This window comes from Haemaphysalis longicornis, unplaced genomic scaffold (genome assembly GCF_048455015.1).
Source record: "Haemaphysalis longicornis isolate Haplotype H1 unplaced genomic scaffold, Haemaphysalis longicornis Haplotype H1 scaffold_3, whole genome shotgun sequence".
Lineage (NCBI taxonomy): Eukaryota > Metazoa > Arthropoda > Arachnida > Ixodida > Ixodidae > Haemaphysalis > Haemaphysalis longicornis.
This window is the reverse complement of record NW_027526335.1, coordinates 187,037,959-187,052,507: the sequence shown is the minus strand read 5'-3', so window position 1 is coordinate 187,052,507 and position 14,549 is coordinate 187,037,959. Positions and strand designations below refer to the sequence as shown.

At 46.0% G+C, this 14,549-nt stretch overlaps 1 protein-coding gene across 1 annotated transcript in view; it reads left to right on the top strand.

Moving 5' to 3' along the window:
- Nucleotides 1-489: 489 nt before the first annotated feature.
- LOC144175596 (uncharacterized) overlaps nucleotides 490-14,549 on the top strand; it is a 37,346-nt gene continuing 23,286 nt past the window's right edge. Inside the window, exons 1-3 of the mRNA XM_077704658.1 lie at nucleotides 490-676; nucleotides 4,885-4,988; nucleotides 7,743-7,945. Coding sequence (XP_077560784.1) covers nucleotides 490-676; nucleotides 4,885-4,988; nucleotides 7,743-7,945 — 494 coding nt within the window. The remainder of the gene's footprint in view (nucleotides 677-4,884; nucleotides 4,989-7,742; nucleotides 7,946-14,549) is intronic.

Below are 14,549 nucleotides of genomic sequence, written 5' to 3'. Positions count from 1 at the left end.
TACGAGATAAGCAGAGCGCAAGCGACAAGCTCACCGAGGCGACGAGGAACATTCATACTCTCCCCCAACAGCCTGTGTAGGGGTGAACACAGCTTTGCTGGAGATATACTTTCGCTGGACAGGATGGCACCATTTTTTAGTGGCTCCGCCTGAGAGTATTCATTGCCTAAGAGCTTTGGCTAAAGAAAGCAACACAAACCTTCACCAGTAGAAGCAGTAGCCTGGATGGGAGTTTCTTATGACGCACGCCCCAACGAAGCCGTGGGCTGGTAAAGGTACAAAGCTTTGCTTTAAAACGAGGGTATTGTCAAGAGGCGCTCGCAGTCTCAACAATTTGTGATTTTCGCAGGACGTCATGTAGTACTGTCATACCTTGTCGTTACAACATAATCGAAACTTGACTGTTGCCATATTCGTCGAACATTTTTTGCAGAAGTCAAAGGCAATCATGGAATACACACTGATTTTATGCAGGCCGATGGGTCTACTATGCTTTCCCGTGGAGAGCTCTTAGCGAAAATTCAGCGGTACGCCAAAGGATTCCAGGTTAACGGCCTCCAACCAGGGGACAGGGTCTGCATCCACATCGGTGATACCGTCGAGAATTACGCCTCTATGATGGGCTGTGTCTTCGCGGGTGCAAGCATCGTCCTGGCAAAAACTTCACTAACCGCGCGTATGTATCAATCGTTTATGCGCTTAATTACAAAGTAGGGCAAAATCAATATCTGTAAAACGAGCTCAAATAACTAGGTAGCTGATGGATTTAGTGATCTAAATATATTTACTTCTCCCAACCACCGGCGCCGTCATAGTACCCTCCACACTTAAATCTTATTGGAAGACGATCGGGGACTTCCCATATTGACCGCGGCACATATCGCAGTGGATGGGCTCTTTCCAGCGGCTTCACACTTGATGAGGTGAGTACGTTCAGCTCAGATGTTCTCGCTAAATGTAATCAACAGGCTCCGGCAAACTATGTACCCAGTCGACCGGCCATTTGGGAATATTAATCTGGGGCTGTGCGGAGGTATCTGTGGCTGCCGCCAGTGAAGGCAACACATACCTACCGAGGGGACATCCTGAAAATGCAGTAGCCCACGGAGACACCTCTAGCCACACATTATTTCTATCAGCTGCTTGGCGTTGTGCACTAGAAAGACGTGTCGCGGCTTACGAGTTCTATCTGCTGGACTGGTAATACATGAACCGGGCTCGTATCCATCTAGGTTGCCATACCGGAGCGAAAGACCAGAAAAGTGGTGAATGAAGCATAAAAATGGTTAAAGCAATCACGTAATCATTTGAAATGCAAATGTACCCTAATTTTAAAATGCAAGGCTGTGTTTCCACTAGGAGGCGTCAGAAAAGAGGCCGCATATAGTTTTTGTTGATCACTAAAAAACAATGAGATGTAAGCTTATACCTTGATGACTCGTAAATGAGGCACAGTACTTTCCCACAAGCCACACTGCTGAACTGTGGGAGTTCAAACCTGACAATTTTGGTATTCCTAAATGCTTTTATGTCTGTCCGTCTTTCAAAAGTTTGTCTGACAATACATACAAAACCTTACTCTACAAACACAGGATACAGTTCAGTGATGTACGTATAGTGCCTACAGATATATCCAGACGCTGACAGTTGTCAGCAAAATAACATTAATATGTACAACTGGGAGAATGCTACAGTATAACTATACAAAGCCACAAACAGATGGAATTGGAATATATTTTTAAAAGGCTAATCATTCGTGCCACGCTCGTCTGTTCTTTATTTTAGCAACCAGCCAAAAGCTGAAGTAATTCTTGGGTGAGATGCTTCTATCAGCAAAACTTTTTCAATCTAATAAATCTACAAATATTTTCTGTATTTGGAAAAATTGGGAAGCAAAAGTTAATATTAGGCTTATTTGAGGAAGAACGCCAATGCATAACTGGTGTTTGCAGTGTCCTGTAAAGTCAAACCACGTGTGTACGTCGTTTTTCCGAGGCCAAGTTAAAACACGCTTTGAAAACAATGTTTAAGCCACAAAGTACAAGCACGGCTGGCCCCCGTGACTCTGGTCCCAACAAACCCAAAAAATGGCGTGCGAATACTGGAGCGCGGAAAAATTGAACTTTGCAAACCTCAAATTAGTGGGCAGAGACAGGAGTGGAACAGCGTCAGAGGTAAGCGGATGAGACAGTAGAGGCAGTTGGGTGGCTTGAGCGGTATAGGCATCGAGCGCTGCCTGTAGGGGCGCCACTGAAATCCACGTAGCGGCCCATTTCGAAACCAACCGCGGGACGCTCCCGGCCATTCCCCACTGTCGCCGTTGGTATTGAGGCACGTTCACGACGAAGATTTAGCGTTAACATGCGTTCGAAATACATATCACTGCGGAGTAGTCACAGTCGCAAATGTGGTGTATTTACGAGAATGTAAACGTTCGTGAAGCCATTTTAGTGTGGCAGATTCGGTCTGTATGAGCACCGGATGTGTACCACAGACCAGCGTCACGAAGGCGACTTACGCAACGAGCGGATTATAATTCCACTGCCCTGAAATTTACTAGCGTTGTCTCGGTAAGTAGCGTTTTTTCAGATGGTCATGATACGGCTGTGAACTATGACCTAAATCTTTTTTTTTTTGTGCTTACAATAATCTAGCGGAGCACTCATGACTGTCAGCACGCCAGTTACGCTTTCCAGTTTTACACCTCAGATATTGATCCCTACCCTGGACAAGCAAAGTGGCACAAATTTCACGCCCATCCAACAAAAAACTTCCTGTGGAAAATACAAAATTATACCTGGGAATCAGCAGCCGACCAAAAATTTAACGCTGGGTCGTAGTAAAGTTTGGTTCGTTGGTGAAGGTGGTTGGTGTCGTCGTGGAGGGTGGTGAAGGACCCGATGACGAGACGAGGCCAGTAGGTGATGAAGAAAAAGAAGTCTATTTACACGTATTTACAAGAGACGACGAAGCATAACATAAGACAATGAAAACTGGATTAAAATTAAAAGGCGCCGCAGCGCGCAAGGAGGTATCGCGGCACGATCCCTCGTGGGGGCCCGGAGGCCAAAAAGGTGCCAAACCGCCGCACGGTTGGCTGTAAAGATGCGTGGGGTTTTGGCGCCCAGAAACCGCCACGGGAGCGAGTCTTCGTGCGACCGCTTGCAGTCGCAGCTCTCGACAAACTCGTCGAAGCGTGTGCGCGCAGGGCGCGAGCAATGCCGCCTCCCCCACAGCAGCGCACATGCCAAAAAGGGTTTTGGCCTCCGCTCCCCCCCGGCCGTCCCCGAAGGTCAAGATGAAAGGAAAGCCTCCCCCGACGCCGCACAAAAGCCGCCGGCGAGGCCCAACAAAGGGTGCGACTCGCTGGCGTCGGCGGAGGCCGCCCAACATTCCGACACCGGATGGGGAGACCCAGCAAGGCCACGAGAAGGGAGGGGGGTCATCGTCAAGACGGGGGTCCATCGGCGCTGCAATCATTACAGTCGTCTTGTCCCAAATGGGGCGCTCCCACACATCCATCACCTGCTACATATATACATATCGAGGACCCGGGCGACGGGCTTAAAGAGTAAGCCACGTCCGCGACTAAACGCCTTTTTGAAGCATCACAGTATGACACAGGCAGCCTACAGCAACTAGCCTAAACTAAAACCACATGGCCTTACAAGATACCACACTCTTCCAGTGCCACCTGTATTCGTTTGTGAACTGCCTAACCTGTACTTTAAGAAATGTAAGTTCGTGGAAGCCAAAAAACAAAACGAAAGTGGGCGCGCAGCTTACGTGTGTGATAAATAAATCAGTTATTTTTTATTTACTACCGAATTCGGACGCGACAATAGACTAAACCAACCTCTTACTGTGGCCGTATCACGTCTAAATGGTACGGCCATAGATTTCGCTAGTGCCTGACATGTCCGAAGGAGAGAGTGGTGATATGCTGCTGCCGCCGCTGACGCTCGTAAGATCGGTCAGGCTGCGCGCAGAACCCTGTCTACGGATAGCTTTTGTCGGCGTTCGAGCACTCAGCCAAGCTGCAGTTGTTTTGTGAAGTGCCCAATACGTACTATTTGCTCACAGGCATGACCATAACAAGTTGTTTATGGTGCGTAAAGGCAAAAAAAGTGCAAGAGAACCAAAACATTGCATGAGTCTTTATCAGCCACCTAGTGCTTATCGTGCAGATGCTGCGGAGAAGCGGCGGCAGGTGGCAAGCCATCGCGCAGCTCGAGGCGTACAGTGTTCCGACGACATTTGCAGCGACGCGAGCACATGCGCGGCCACTTTTTTGTGATAACTGTCGCTACTTAGCACTTCTGCAGTTCTTATTAGTGGAAGTTACGTTATTCAGAACGAACTAGGAGTCTGCAGTGATTTTCGAAGGAAAATTGTTCTACTGTTCTGGAATTTCACTTTCAAGTTTACAAATTCAAGCTCATAATCCATGCTCACAGCGTAGTGATTTTGGAGGAAAGCAGCCAAAGGATTTCGTGACCGGATCATTCACCCAACGCGCCCACTTTGTAGTCGACTAGCAACTCGACCGCGGTGACAGGCCTGGGTGTGCAAGCGCGCCGCTGCGCCGACAACTCATGTTCTAGTCGTACTTAACTTCAAGCTTAGGGTAATTGTTTTGTTATATAGTATAAGTTCTAAGACCAGAATTACTACTGTGGAATGGTATACAGGTTTACGCTGTGAAACGACAGGAAGGTGGCTTTCCGGAACTTTTACTAGTGCATTTTCAAGTATTACAAAGTAAACGTTTCTCCGCCCCGCACATTGCTCTGAGAGCTAAAAATTTCATCACAGCTATAAATATTTTATTAAAGGCAGCCATATATGCAAGCCCGTCCTAATTTTGTGGACTTTTTGTTTCAGGCGAACTACGCTACCAGGTCAGCGACAGTGATTGCACGCACGTTCTCATCGACCCTGAGCTTGTCGAGAAAACTATTAGTGCATTGGCTACGCTAACATTGAAGGTAAAGGCTACAGCAATGTTTTTGCCGAACATACAGAGCCGTGTATAAGTGACTTCGCCTAAGTTTATTTCGGGTTATTCGAAGGTACCCGTTGAAAACCGTCAGCAAATGAGCGCCGCCAGACCAATGCGGGAAATGGAGAGTTTAGGGGGTTTAGTACCCTTTCTGTTAGCTTATGTGTTGTCGAGAAAGGCACTACCTAGAAATATTTCCTTGCCCTGTGCGGTTTTGTCGTGTCGCCATGACTGTAGTAAACAATGCTGTGCTGAGTAGGGGTACAAGCAATGATTCGCGCAGGAATGCCATTCAAATTGTACAAAATTTGCGCGCGTGATCCTTTTTGAACGAAGTATACAAAAATATAACCCATTCTAGTCACAAAAACCTGTTCTTCGCAACTTTTCTCTGTTCCTTGCTCTGCTCATTTTGTGGACATTTTGAGGCTCGCCGTCGCCAGTGGAAAGTTGGTTCGCCCTCGGCGCTGTGAATTTGGATTTCAAGAGGAGCATTTGAATATTTGAGAAGCATAAATTAATTCCCTCTCCGTCATATCTTTCCCATCGTATTGATCACGCTCATTAAGAACATCGCAATTCACGTGTTACGAGAACGGTCGCGTAATCATTTACACCCCGTACATCACGAGACTGGAACCACCTTCCTGCAGAAGTTCTATCCATTACTGATAACCATTTCTTCAACGAAGACCTTCCTAACATTGTATAATAGGGTCAATTTATCTTTATATAACTGATTGCTTTATTTGCGTTTGTATTGTATATGATTGCTTTATTTACGTTTGTATTTTAACTGACTGCTTTTTATTGTGTTTGTATTGTAAAATTGTAACCAGTCCACCTCTGCAATGCCTTCCGGCCCTGAGGGTAAAAAAATAAATAAGTAAATGAATAATAACTAAACAAACAAACAAACAAACAAATAAATGAATAAATAAATAAATAAATAAATAAATAAACAAATCGCTTCCAACGACATATGACGATCAGAGGGAAATAAAGTAGCAAACGCCATGATTATTCCACCTCTCCCAATTGCGATGCACGCGAGCCTACGCTATGGGCTTTTCAAAGAAAAGCGTTCTTAGTAATACAGATAGCGTTCTGTAAAATAACTAATGCGTTTCCCCATAGATCTGGTGGCCGACCGGAAAGGTCCGGTAACATCTTTGGACAGACGGCGCGTGCGTGAAACTGGGCTTTCATTGTGCCAAACAATCTACAGTGGAACCCCGCTGATACGTCCCTCGGACTTACGACGACCCGCTTCTTACGACGGTTCAGCGCAGTTCCGGCAAACTCCCCATAGAAACAATGCGTTAAAAACCCCGATGTTATGACGCTCAGGTGCCCATGGACCGTTTCATACGACGGACTCTGGCGCCGTTTAACCGGCGTTTTTCTCATCTCTTACACCGCTTCGCCGAGTCGTCCCGACCTTTATTGATTCATAATCTCCGTTGGACGATGTTTGATGAAGATCGAAAGGCGGGACAGACGCCTTGATGAATTGATGCAAGCAAGCACGGGGGTACTCGCGAGCGGGACTGTGAATTTGAAGCTCCCATGGAGCCACCGACGAACGCGAAACCACACACGACGCAACCCCACGGCGATGACGGAACACCCGCTATCATCGCAAGCTCAATCCAGGTTTCTTCCTTTCATGACACTCTCTCCCCCTCTCTCTGCTCTTCGCATATACAGTGTCTTTCAAGGCGGCATTGTCACTCCGCTCCTTTCTTTGCCGCTTTTTTTTCATTGCCGTCTCTTACTATCGTTTTTTTCGCTTGGCTTTGGCAGTTTCAGACTTCCCTTTTTCCCTCTTAATTCGCTCGACCACGTCGGCCATATCTCGCGCACGCGTTGTGTGGGGCGAGGCTGGCGGGCTAAAAATTGGGCTGGATGGCGCGGGGGTCCCGTTACGCGCACGGTTTGCCTGGCGTACCATCTGCTACGCCGGGGAGAGGAGGGCCCCTTAAATAGGCGTTTCTTTTTTTTTTTTTTTGAACGGAAGTTTAGTTAAAGGTTCTCAAATGCCGCGAGTACACGCTAAATATCATAGTTTAAATAAGTTGTTTACCACCTGTCGCGTAACACCTTCTACTGTGCCGGCATTCACCCGCACGCCGGTCATACGACCCCCCGGTCATACGACACATTCGCATGGTGTCTTGAAAGTCGTATTATCGGGGTTCCACTGTACTTTAAAATCGTGGGAAAGGAACGGTTCTAGATAAGACAATACACCCATCGATCATGAAGACGAAGCACAATAGTATTTGTTTAACTCATAAGCCACATATCGATATATATTTAGATGGTTCGTAGATCCGTTTACTGAGTGCAAAAAAAAAATCGTGGCGTGTGTTCGTTCTTCATTTACTATTTGGGACTTTGGAGGTTCGACAATGGGTGGAAGCCCTTTCTGTCAAGGTTGGGAGCACTTTAAATGTAGCGCTTCTCACAACTTTCTTGAGGAAGGGACGGTAATTTTTTAACGCTCTGCGTGGACCAGACAATTCTTCACCAGCATGCGCAGCCCGTGTGTATTGCTGTTGTTTTATGTGGCTTCAATGCTGTGTTCTGTTATCTCAAGAAAAAAAATTATATCTTTAAAATATCTGCCACCTAAAAAGTTTTGTTTCGTGGAAAACCAAACTGTTTTTGAAATTCCGTGTGGAACATTCATTTCTGAGTTTAATGAACAAGCATTGTCTATGGTGTACAACCGCAGGGAAAATTTGCGACAGGACCAGCGAAAGGCTTCATTTCGACAAGTGGCTTCGTGAACATTGAGGAGGCGTCTTTTCGGGAGGTGCTCATCGAAGACCCGCGTGACTGCGTGCTTGCAATCTGCTACACGTCCGGCACTACGGGTCGCCCGAAGGGTGTTGTTGCAAGTCACTACGGCTTTGTTGCAAACATGGCAACGGCGGGGTATGTGTCATACTGCAAGAGGCAATTTTTAGTCCTCCTCTGTACTCATGTTTCTGTAACTAAACTTTGCACTTGTGTTCACTGTGAGTACTTTTATTTCATTTAACATATTTAACACAAATTCGAGTCATTCTCTCGAAAATACGAAGTTAAACTTGTAGACGCATGTGATGTGGAAAACTGTAAATATGGGGAAAAGTGCATTAAGCAGCGAGTGGAGTGAACACTGTGTGTCGTTTTATTCATCCGTCCTGCCTTTCTGCTGTTTTGTTATAGCTAAAGACCTGACCAAACGTCCACACTTGCGGGTTGTGTTTTGCACTGTTGCTTTTACGTCTTGTATTTTTTACGGAAGTTTTTAACAGAGACGCTCTTGATCAAACTGTTTTTGTATGCTGTCCGGAGACAAAATACCTCTAAATGCCGAGCGCATGTTCACGCGTGCTCGAGTGCCCTTTCTTCTAGTCAAACATACCCACTTAGAAACATTGGCCAATATTGGCCCAAAAACTGCAGCGTTCGCCGCGTGCCTCCAGCGCACGTTCGTCAAGCCAAGCATACCCACTTATGAGATTGCGAAAAGTAAAGAAACTTCTCTTCAGCTGTAAGATTAGGAGTAAACCGATGTGCAAATACTCAAACTTCAATGGCCAAGACGGCACATAGTCAAACTCCACCAACTGCCAGGATGTCAGAATTGGTGTGCAGAGGAAGTCGTCTTACCCACACCGCTACGACCATGAGTTAATACCCGAGAGTGAAGCGGCTTTCTCACTCGGTCGTGACTCCGGGTAGAGTAATCACGCCAACTGCTTCAGCCAGAACACGTGATTGTACACACGTTGCACCTGCGACGCCTAGTTTATGTGTGCGCGATCCGTTCGTTGGTTCGTGAAGAATACCGCCTTCTCGCGTCGACTACGATTGCAGCCGATTTGCGTGTTAGTCGCTATAGTAAAGACAGAGCAAATGTCGTTGCGGCAGCGAAGAAGAAGGAAATCGGCGGCAGTCGTAGATTTAAACCCTCCTGACAGTCGTGAAAGTTGTATACAGCTTCGCTACCTACAAGTCGTACGCGTTAGTGTGAGCTCGCTGCATTTTTTTCTCATTTGAGTTCCACCCGAGTGACACATTTTAGGCTACCAAAAATTATACGTTCCGCGAAGTACTAGTAGGCAAAGAAATCTCAAAATAGTAAAGCGGATTTCAATGACACTCCGCAAAACAAGCCGGAGTGTGGTTCCTTAGGTATTTATGTTACGTTATAATTCTCCCAAATAATGTCCTATCATTTATCTCATTTGACATACGGTTTGTTCATATCGCCCGCTAAATCTCGGCCCGCTGCAGGGCCGTACAATTCCGTCAATATTCTGCCGTGACTTCATTCAGCCGAACCTCATTCTTGAAGCCCTGCCAACTGTTATCTAACAGCTTCAAACACCCGCGACACCAAACTTCAAAGTTATGGCCTATATGCTGGCATTAAAATTGAAAGCCGCTTCACTAAGGTGGATGCGCGTGGCAGTTGTTGAGATAGAGGAGTACCCAAGTGTTACGCATGGCACCAGGCAGCCTGTTTTGCACGTTTCTGCTTCAAGGCCCCACACCGAATATCCTGAGTGTTGTTTATAACCGTGGTGTCTTGCTCACGCGGCATTCCTGCCCTTCATCACCCTGATTGGCAGGCGTCGCACTCCGAAAGAATGATTTTGCCTAGAAACACTTTAGGTTGCTGTCGGTGCATGCCCATGACATAAAATACTAACAACACAATCGAAAGTTTGGCGACTTGGTGAATATTCACTTTGAAATTTAGCCGCGAGAAAAATATCAAGGGACACAGCGCCAGTCTTGTGAATTTCTTCTGGGTCCATCGTCGCTTTTTCGCGCCGTTGCGCTTCAAAAAAAAGCCTATCAATTATTTTATACCCAGTGCCCCTGACTGACAGGCTTCGCATACCCACGAATTGTACTGCAAAGCGGCCGTATAGGCTAACAATTAGCCGCCGCAGAGATACCTCTGGCAGCAGCTCACGTCTTCCTCCGCGCTGAACACTGATGGACTCCGTTTAAGTGAACAGGCTGTAACACCTCAACGGGGGATAAATCTCACTCCTTCTCAAGCATCTGTAAATAACAGTAAAATTGTGAAGCGTGGAAAGCTCCACAAGGTCCAGCCAATGGCGTCTAGTCGCACATGCCATGTAAGGGTGTGGCTGACAAAGGACAACACCGCTATCCCAACGACGTGCTAAAAACGGTGCCTTGCACGGGATGCCTACCAACGCAGCGGATCACTTCGCCATTGGGAACATGGATGGACTCCGCCAGTACAATGAATGAGTTAGTAAAGACAAATAAATAAAGAGGAGGGTTGAAGCTATATTAAGCGGTGACGGATAGAACATTCGGCACCCACCAAAATCTACAATCCTGTGTCATGAATATGCATTGCGTACTAAGAGGCGGAGAAGATGGCCCATGTTCGGTTCAATGATGACGCAAGAAGCTCGAATTGAAAGATTTAGACACCTACGACACAGCAAAAAAGAAGGCGTAACGCGCACCTCAGTGACCAATGTTGACCCCGTGACTATTCAACATCCTTACAATACCTCTTCACTACAAAATATCAAAATTGGATGGTTTAGATTATGACGCCACCCCAATACATGGTTGGCGTCATGATGTGCACCCACAGGGCGCCAGCCATTAGACGCGACTAGACAGGAGCACTTCAACATGGTTACGGCACTTAAAGAAGTGGCCACACGAACAAAAGCATTCACAAAGCCACAGCACAGTTACCCTAGTAATTGAACCGCATCCTAGACCCCGGGTGGACAGCCGAAGCCTACACCAATCGACAAGGCAAAATCTGTGGGTGTCTTCGACATCTCACGAAGAACAGGCCACAGGCGCTGGGGCTGGCAATGCATCGTCGGAACCAGTCAGACCTGTCAAGTAGTAGTCGCCGCACACGCAGTGTCAACGTCGCGGGTTTACTTCCTTACTTTGGTGCAATGCCATAAGTTTGGTCTTGCTGAATTAGGTTCTACGCGCCCTCTCAGGACTATTCCAAACAAGTGGAAAACAGGGGCTAGTTCTTAAAAACGCACTAACACTGTTAATGAAGTGACATCGTGCAATGAAGTCAAGCTTCTTCGCCTTCAACACACGAAACGACGCACGCACCGCTGACACCGGTGGGACCGAAGCATGCGGGAACTTGGGGGATCCTACTCACGACCATCGCCAGAATACACCCTCCCGGTTTCCACTGCGTCACCTCAAAAGAACGTCTGTTCTCAAAACCCTGCTAGGCAACACATTTCACCCCAAATGACCACCCTTGAACATCAAACAAACCAATTAAAATCCTGCCCTCTACGGCAGTCATTGCCACTGACAAAGCAGCTTCGCTGTAGCCACGACTATTATTAAACATGACCGGTTAGTAGCTACGACTAGTTAAAACCTCTCTTGTAAAAGAACAAGGTGTCAAAATTCCCGCTGCAATGCTATCCTGAAGGAAAGCGCAATTGAAAGCTGTGGCGAATAGTTTAACAGGCCAAATATTACGACATATGGCAACAGCACAGGAAACGAAGGATGAATGATAAACCAATCCTGAAGCAACTCCCAATTATAACGCATCCCCTAAACGGCGAATACACGAAACTCAACGGGACGTCCAGAGCAAAGCATAAAATCATTCTTTCATTTAAAAAGGGCGAGGAACAACAATAATCACGAATTCGGCCCCTAGTCACTCCAAAAACAGGCGACATAGGAATACGAAGCCATCCGAGAAAAACATGCTACCCAGGTCCACGGTAGTGGTTTGGGTGTGTTCTGCAAATTAAATGGCAACCGAAAGACGTGATAATGAGCGTGATTGCGCAGAAAAAAGCGATAACAAAACAGTTCTTCAAAGAGAAATACGGCACATAAAGCAGATTCCGCAGAAGGAACTTGAATTTCCCCTCATGCAGAATGCCTTGCAGGGGGGCTCCTGAATAACTGTCCTTCTAAAACTAAAGCGCAAAATGTGGACAATGGCGTACCAACTTTTCATCTTCCGTTCACCTAGATGGGACGACAGGACTAAAGGCCAAACGTTGAACACATTCTGTTTCCCTGCACTCCATGCACCGGCATTGCCCGAAAGCGCTGTTGTTGTGCACTTCCACTATTATGTGTGGGAGTGGATGCTGTACACTTGCTGATGTCTCTGTTGTATTGTACCAGGCGCATAAGACATGTTATTATTTTTTAAACCATTCCATTCCTATGCTTTTTACTCAAAGTTTCCCACATCCCAACTACAGTCGCTACTGTTTACTTAGACGAGTATTGCAGATGAGGAATATATTCTGGTCTCATGCTATTCCTGGCAGATTTAGTGTAACTCTTGCAGAGTTTTAGCGCAGGTTGGACCATACGAGGTTTATGGTATTTTCAATCTAAAGGCTGAAACCTAATTTTTAATTTCAGCTTAATTTCTTCAAAATTTCTTTGATCTGAAGGAGATGTCTGTTCTTTCCGCAACATGTAGCTTTCGTTGAGCAAAAGTAGTTGCCTACCGAGCCGGAGCTTTACGAGTTACGAACACAAAATTGAGTTTAAACACATTCACTTCACCCCAAAGGTAAAAAATTTAGACGTTTTTGTAACAACATAAAACATTTAGACTCTGATAAAAGCATGAAGCAGACAATGAAGAATTGGATAATTAGAAAGGGTAAAAATAAAAAAAGGTGACAATGATCACATTTGACGACAGAGTGCGTTCCTCGTCACAGAGGCGTGTTGCCCTGAAATGGAAACGCTTCACACTTTCAGAACGCTCTCATAGCTTGTATTTTTTCGGTTAATAACTAGATAAATATGTTCGCACCATGCTACGGAATTAATTTCTTAACTGCGGTGGGACCTTTTGGGCGTTGACCCGAAGGCTTTTTTACATGCACCCGGAACGCTTCCAAAGTAAATTCATAAGTACATGAAGCAGAATTGCTTGGGTTTGGGCGAGTTGGTTTTCCATATCGACTTGAAATTTTAGCTTAAACAAAAAAACGATAGGACTTAGGAAGGAAACACGGACACAGTGCTGGCTATCAACTGAGTTTACTGACAAAAAGCGGGAACATATATACATGAAACATTGCACAACATTGGCACAGCGCGACACTCTTTTTTTCGAGATTAGTTAATGGGATAATCGCTAAGCAGTTCCAGTTATTTCTCTGTCAGCGCCTCATTCCGAACATCAAAACCTTCGTAGGAAGAGCAGTATTCAGTTATCTCAGCTTATACTTTATGGGGCTAAACGGCAGGTAGAACAGCGAGCTTTCTCGCACAATTGTAGAACTTTTTTATTTATTTTTAATTTTATTTATTTATTTATTTATTTATTTATTTATTTAATTATTTATTTATTTATTTATTTATTTATTTATTTATTTATTTATTTATTTATTTATTTATTTATTTATTTATTTATTTATTTATTTATTTATTTATTTATTTATTTATTTATTTATTTATTTGTTTGTTTGTTTATTTATTTATTTATTCATTAATTCATTCAACAGCACCGCTGTGATGGTATTAGTGGCCAGCCATCGGAATTCGCTTTGCACAAAGGAGTCAGGCGCTTCAGAAGCCCGTAGAAGAGGGTGAGGCACATTCATCGAAACGGGACGAGTTAATGAGAAGGGCATTATGTTGAAAACCCAATGGGATAATAAACCGTATCCTAGACACACAATGTTTGGTGAGGGCAAAAAAAACCTGTGGTTGATCCCTCTTTCATAAAAATCAACAAACCGAAAGCGCAAGTTGCCTTCACAGGAGCAGTTGAACGTTAAAGGAACCTCCTTCATGTGCGGCATGTTCGCGAGCCTGACCGCGGCAGACGAAGTGACGCCGACATGCAAGAAACAAAAAAAAACCCCGTTTATTCCGGGTCAGCAAAACCAAAAATGAAATCCACAGAAACAGCAGCTTGAAACACACCGGCCATTGGAACAACGCAATAGTCGAGCCTTGCCTCAATTCAAGCGCGTCTGCCGCACACACAGGCACTGGCATCGAGACGCCAAATGTCGGCGCTGATTAACGTCATGATGTGCTATTTCGCTTCGCCTATCCTAGACGGCAGCACCAGCTGAAAGTGTCATAGGGAAGGACATAAGCTGGTTCGTAAAGCTGCCCACGCCGCTACTCATAGCGCAGTAGGTAAGCGCCACGTACCTCCCGTGGCGGCGAGAGGGCTCGAATCCGGGCGCCGCAGCGACAATGGCACTTTTTCTGACGTCGTAATGTCTTCTGTAAAGATCAGTCCCAGCTATTTGGGCTGGTGCACCCGACGTGTCATTCAACGCCATTAGCGCGGACGCGTTGAAGACTCTTGGTGGTTGGCGGCTGTAGGTAGATCAGCACCGGGAACAACACGTCGCATGTCGATGCCGGCGATTCAATGCGCGGTCAAGAAGCGGCTAGTCAGCACAGCTGGCTCTGCAGCCCCGCTGAGTTTCCGGGCGTCCTCACGACGGCCTCGGGGGACTACGGCTACCACTCCTTGCAGGCAGCCCCC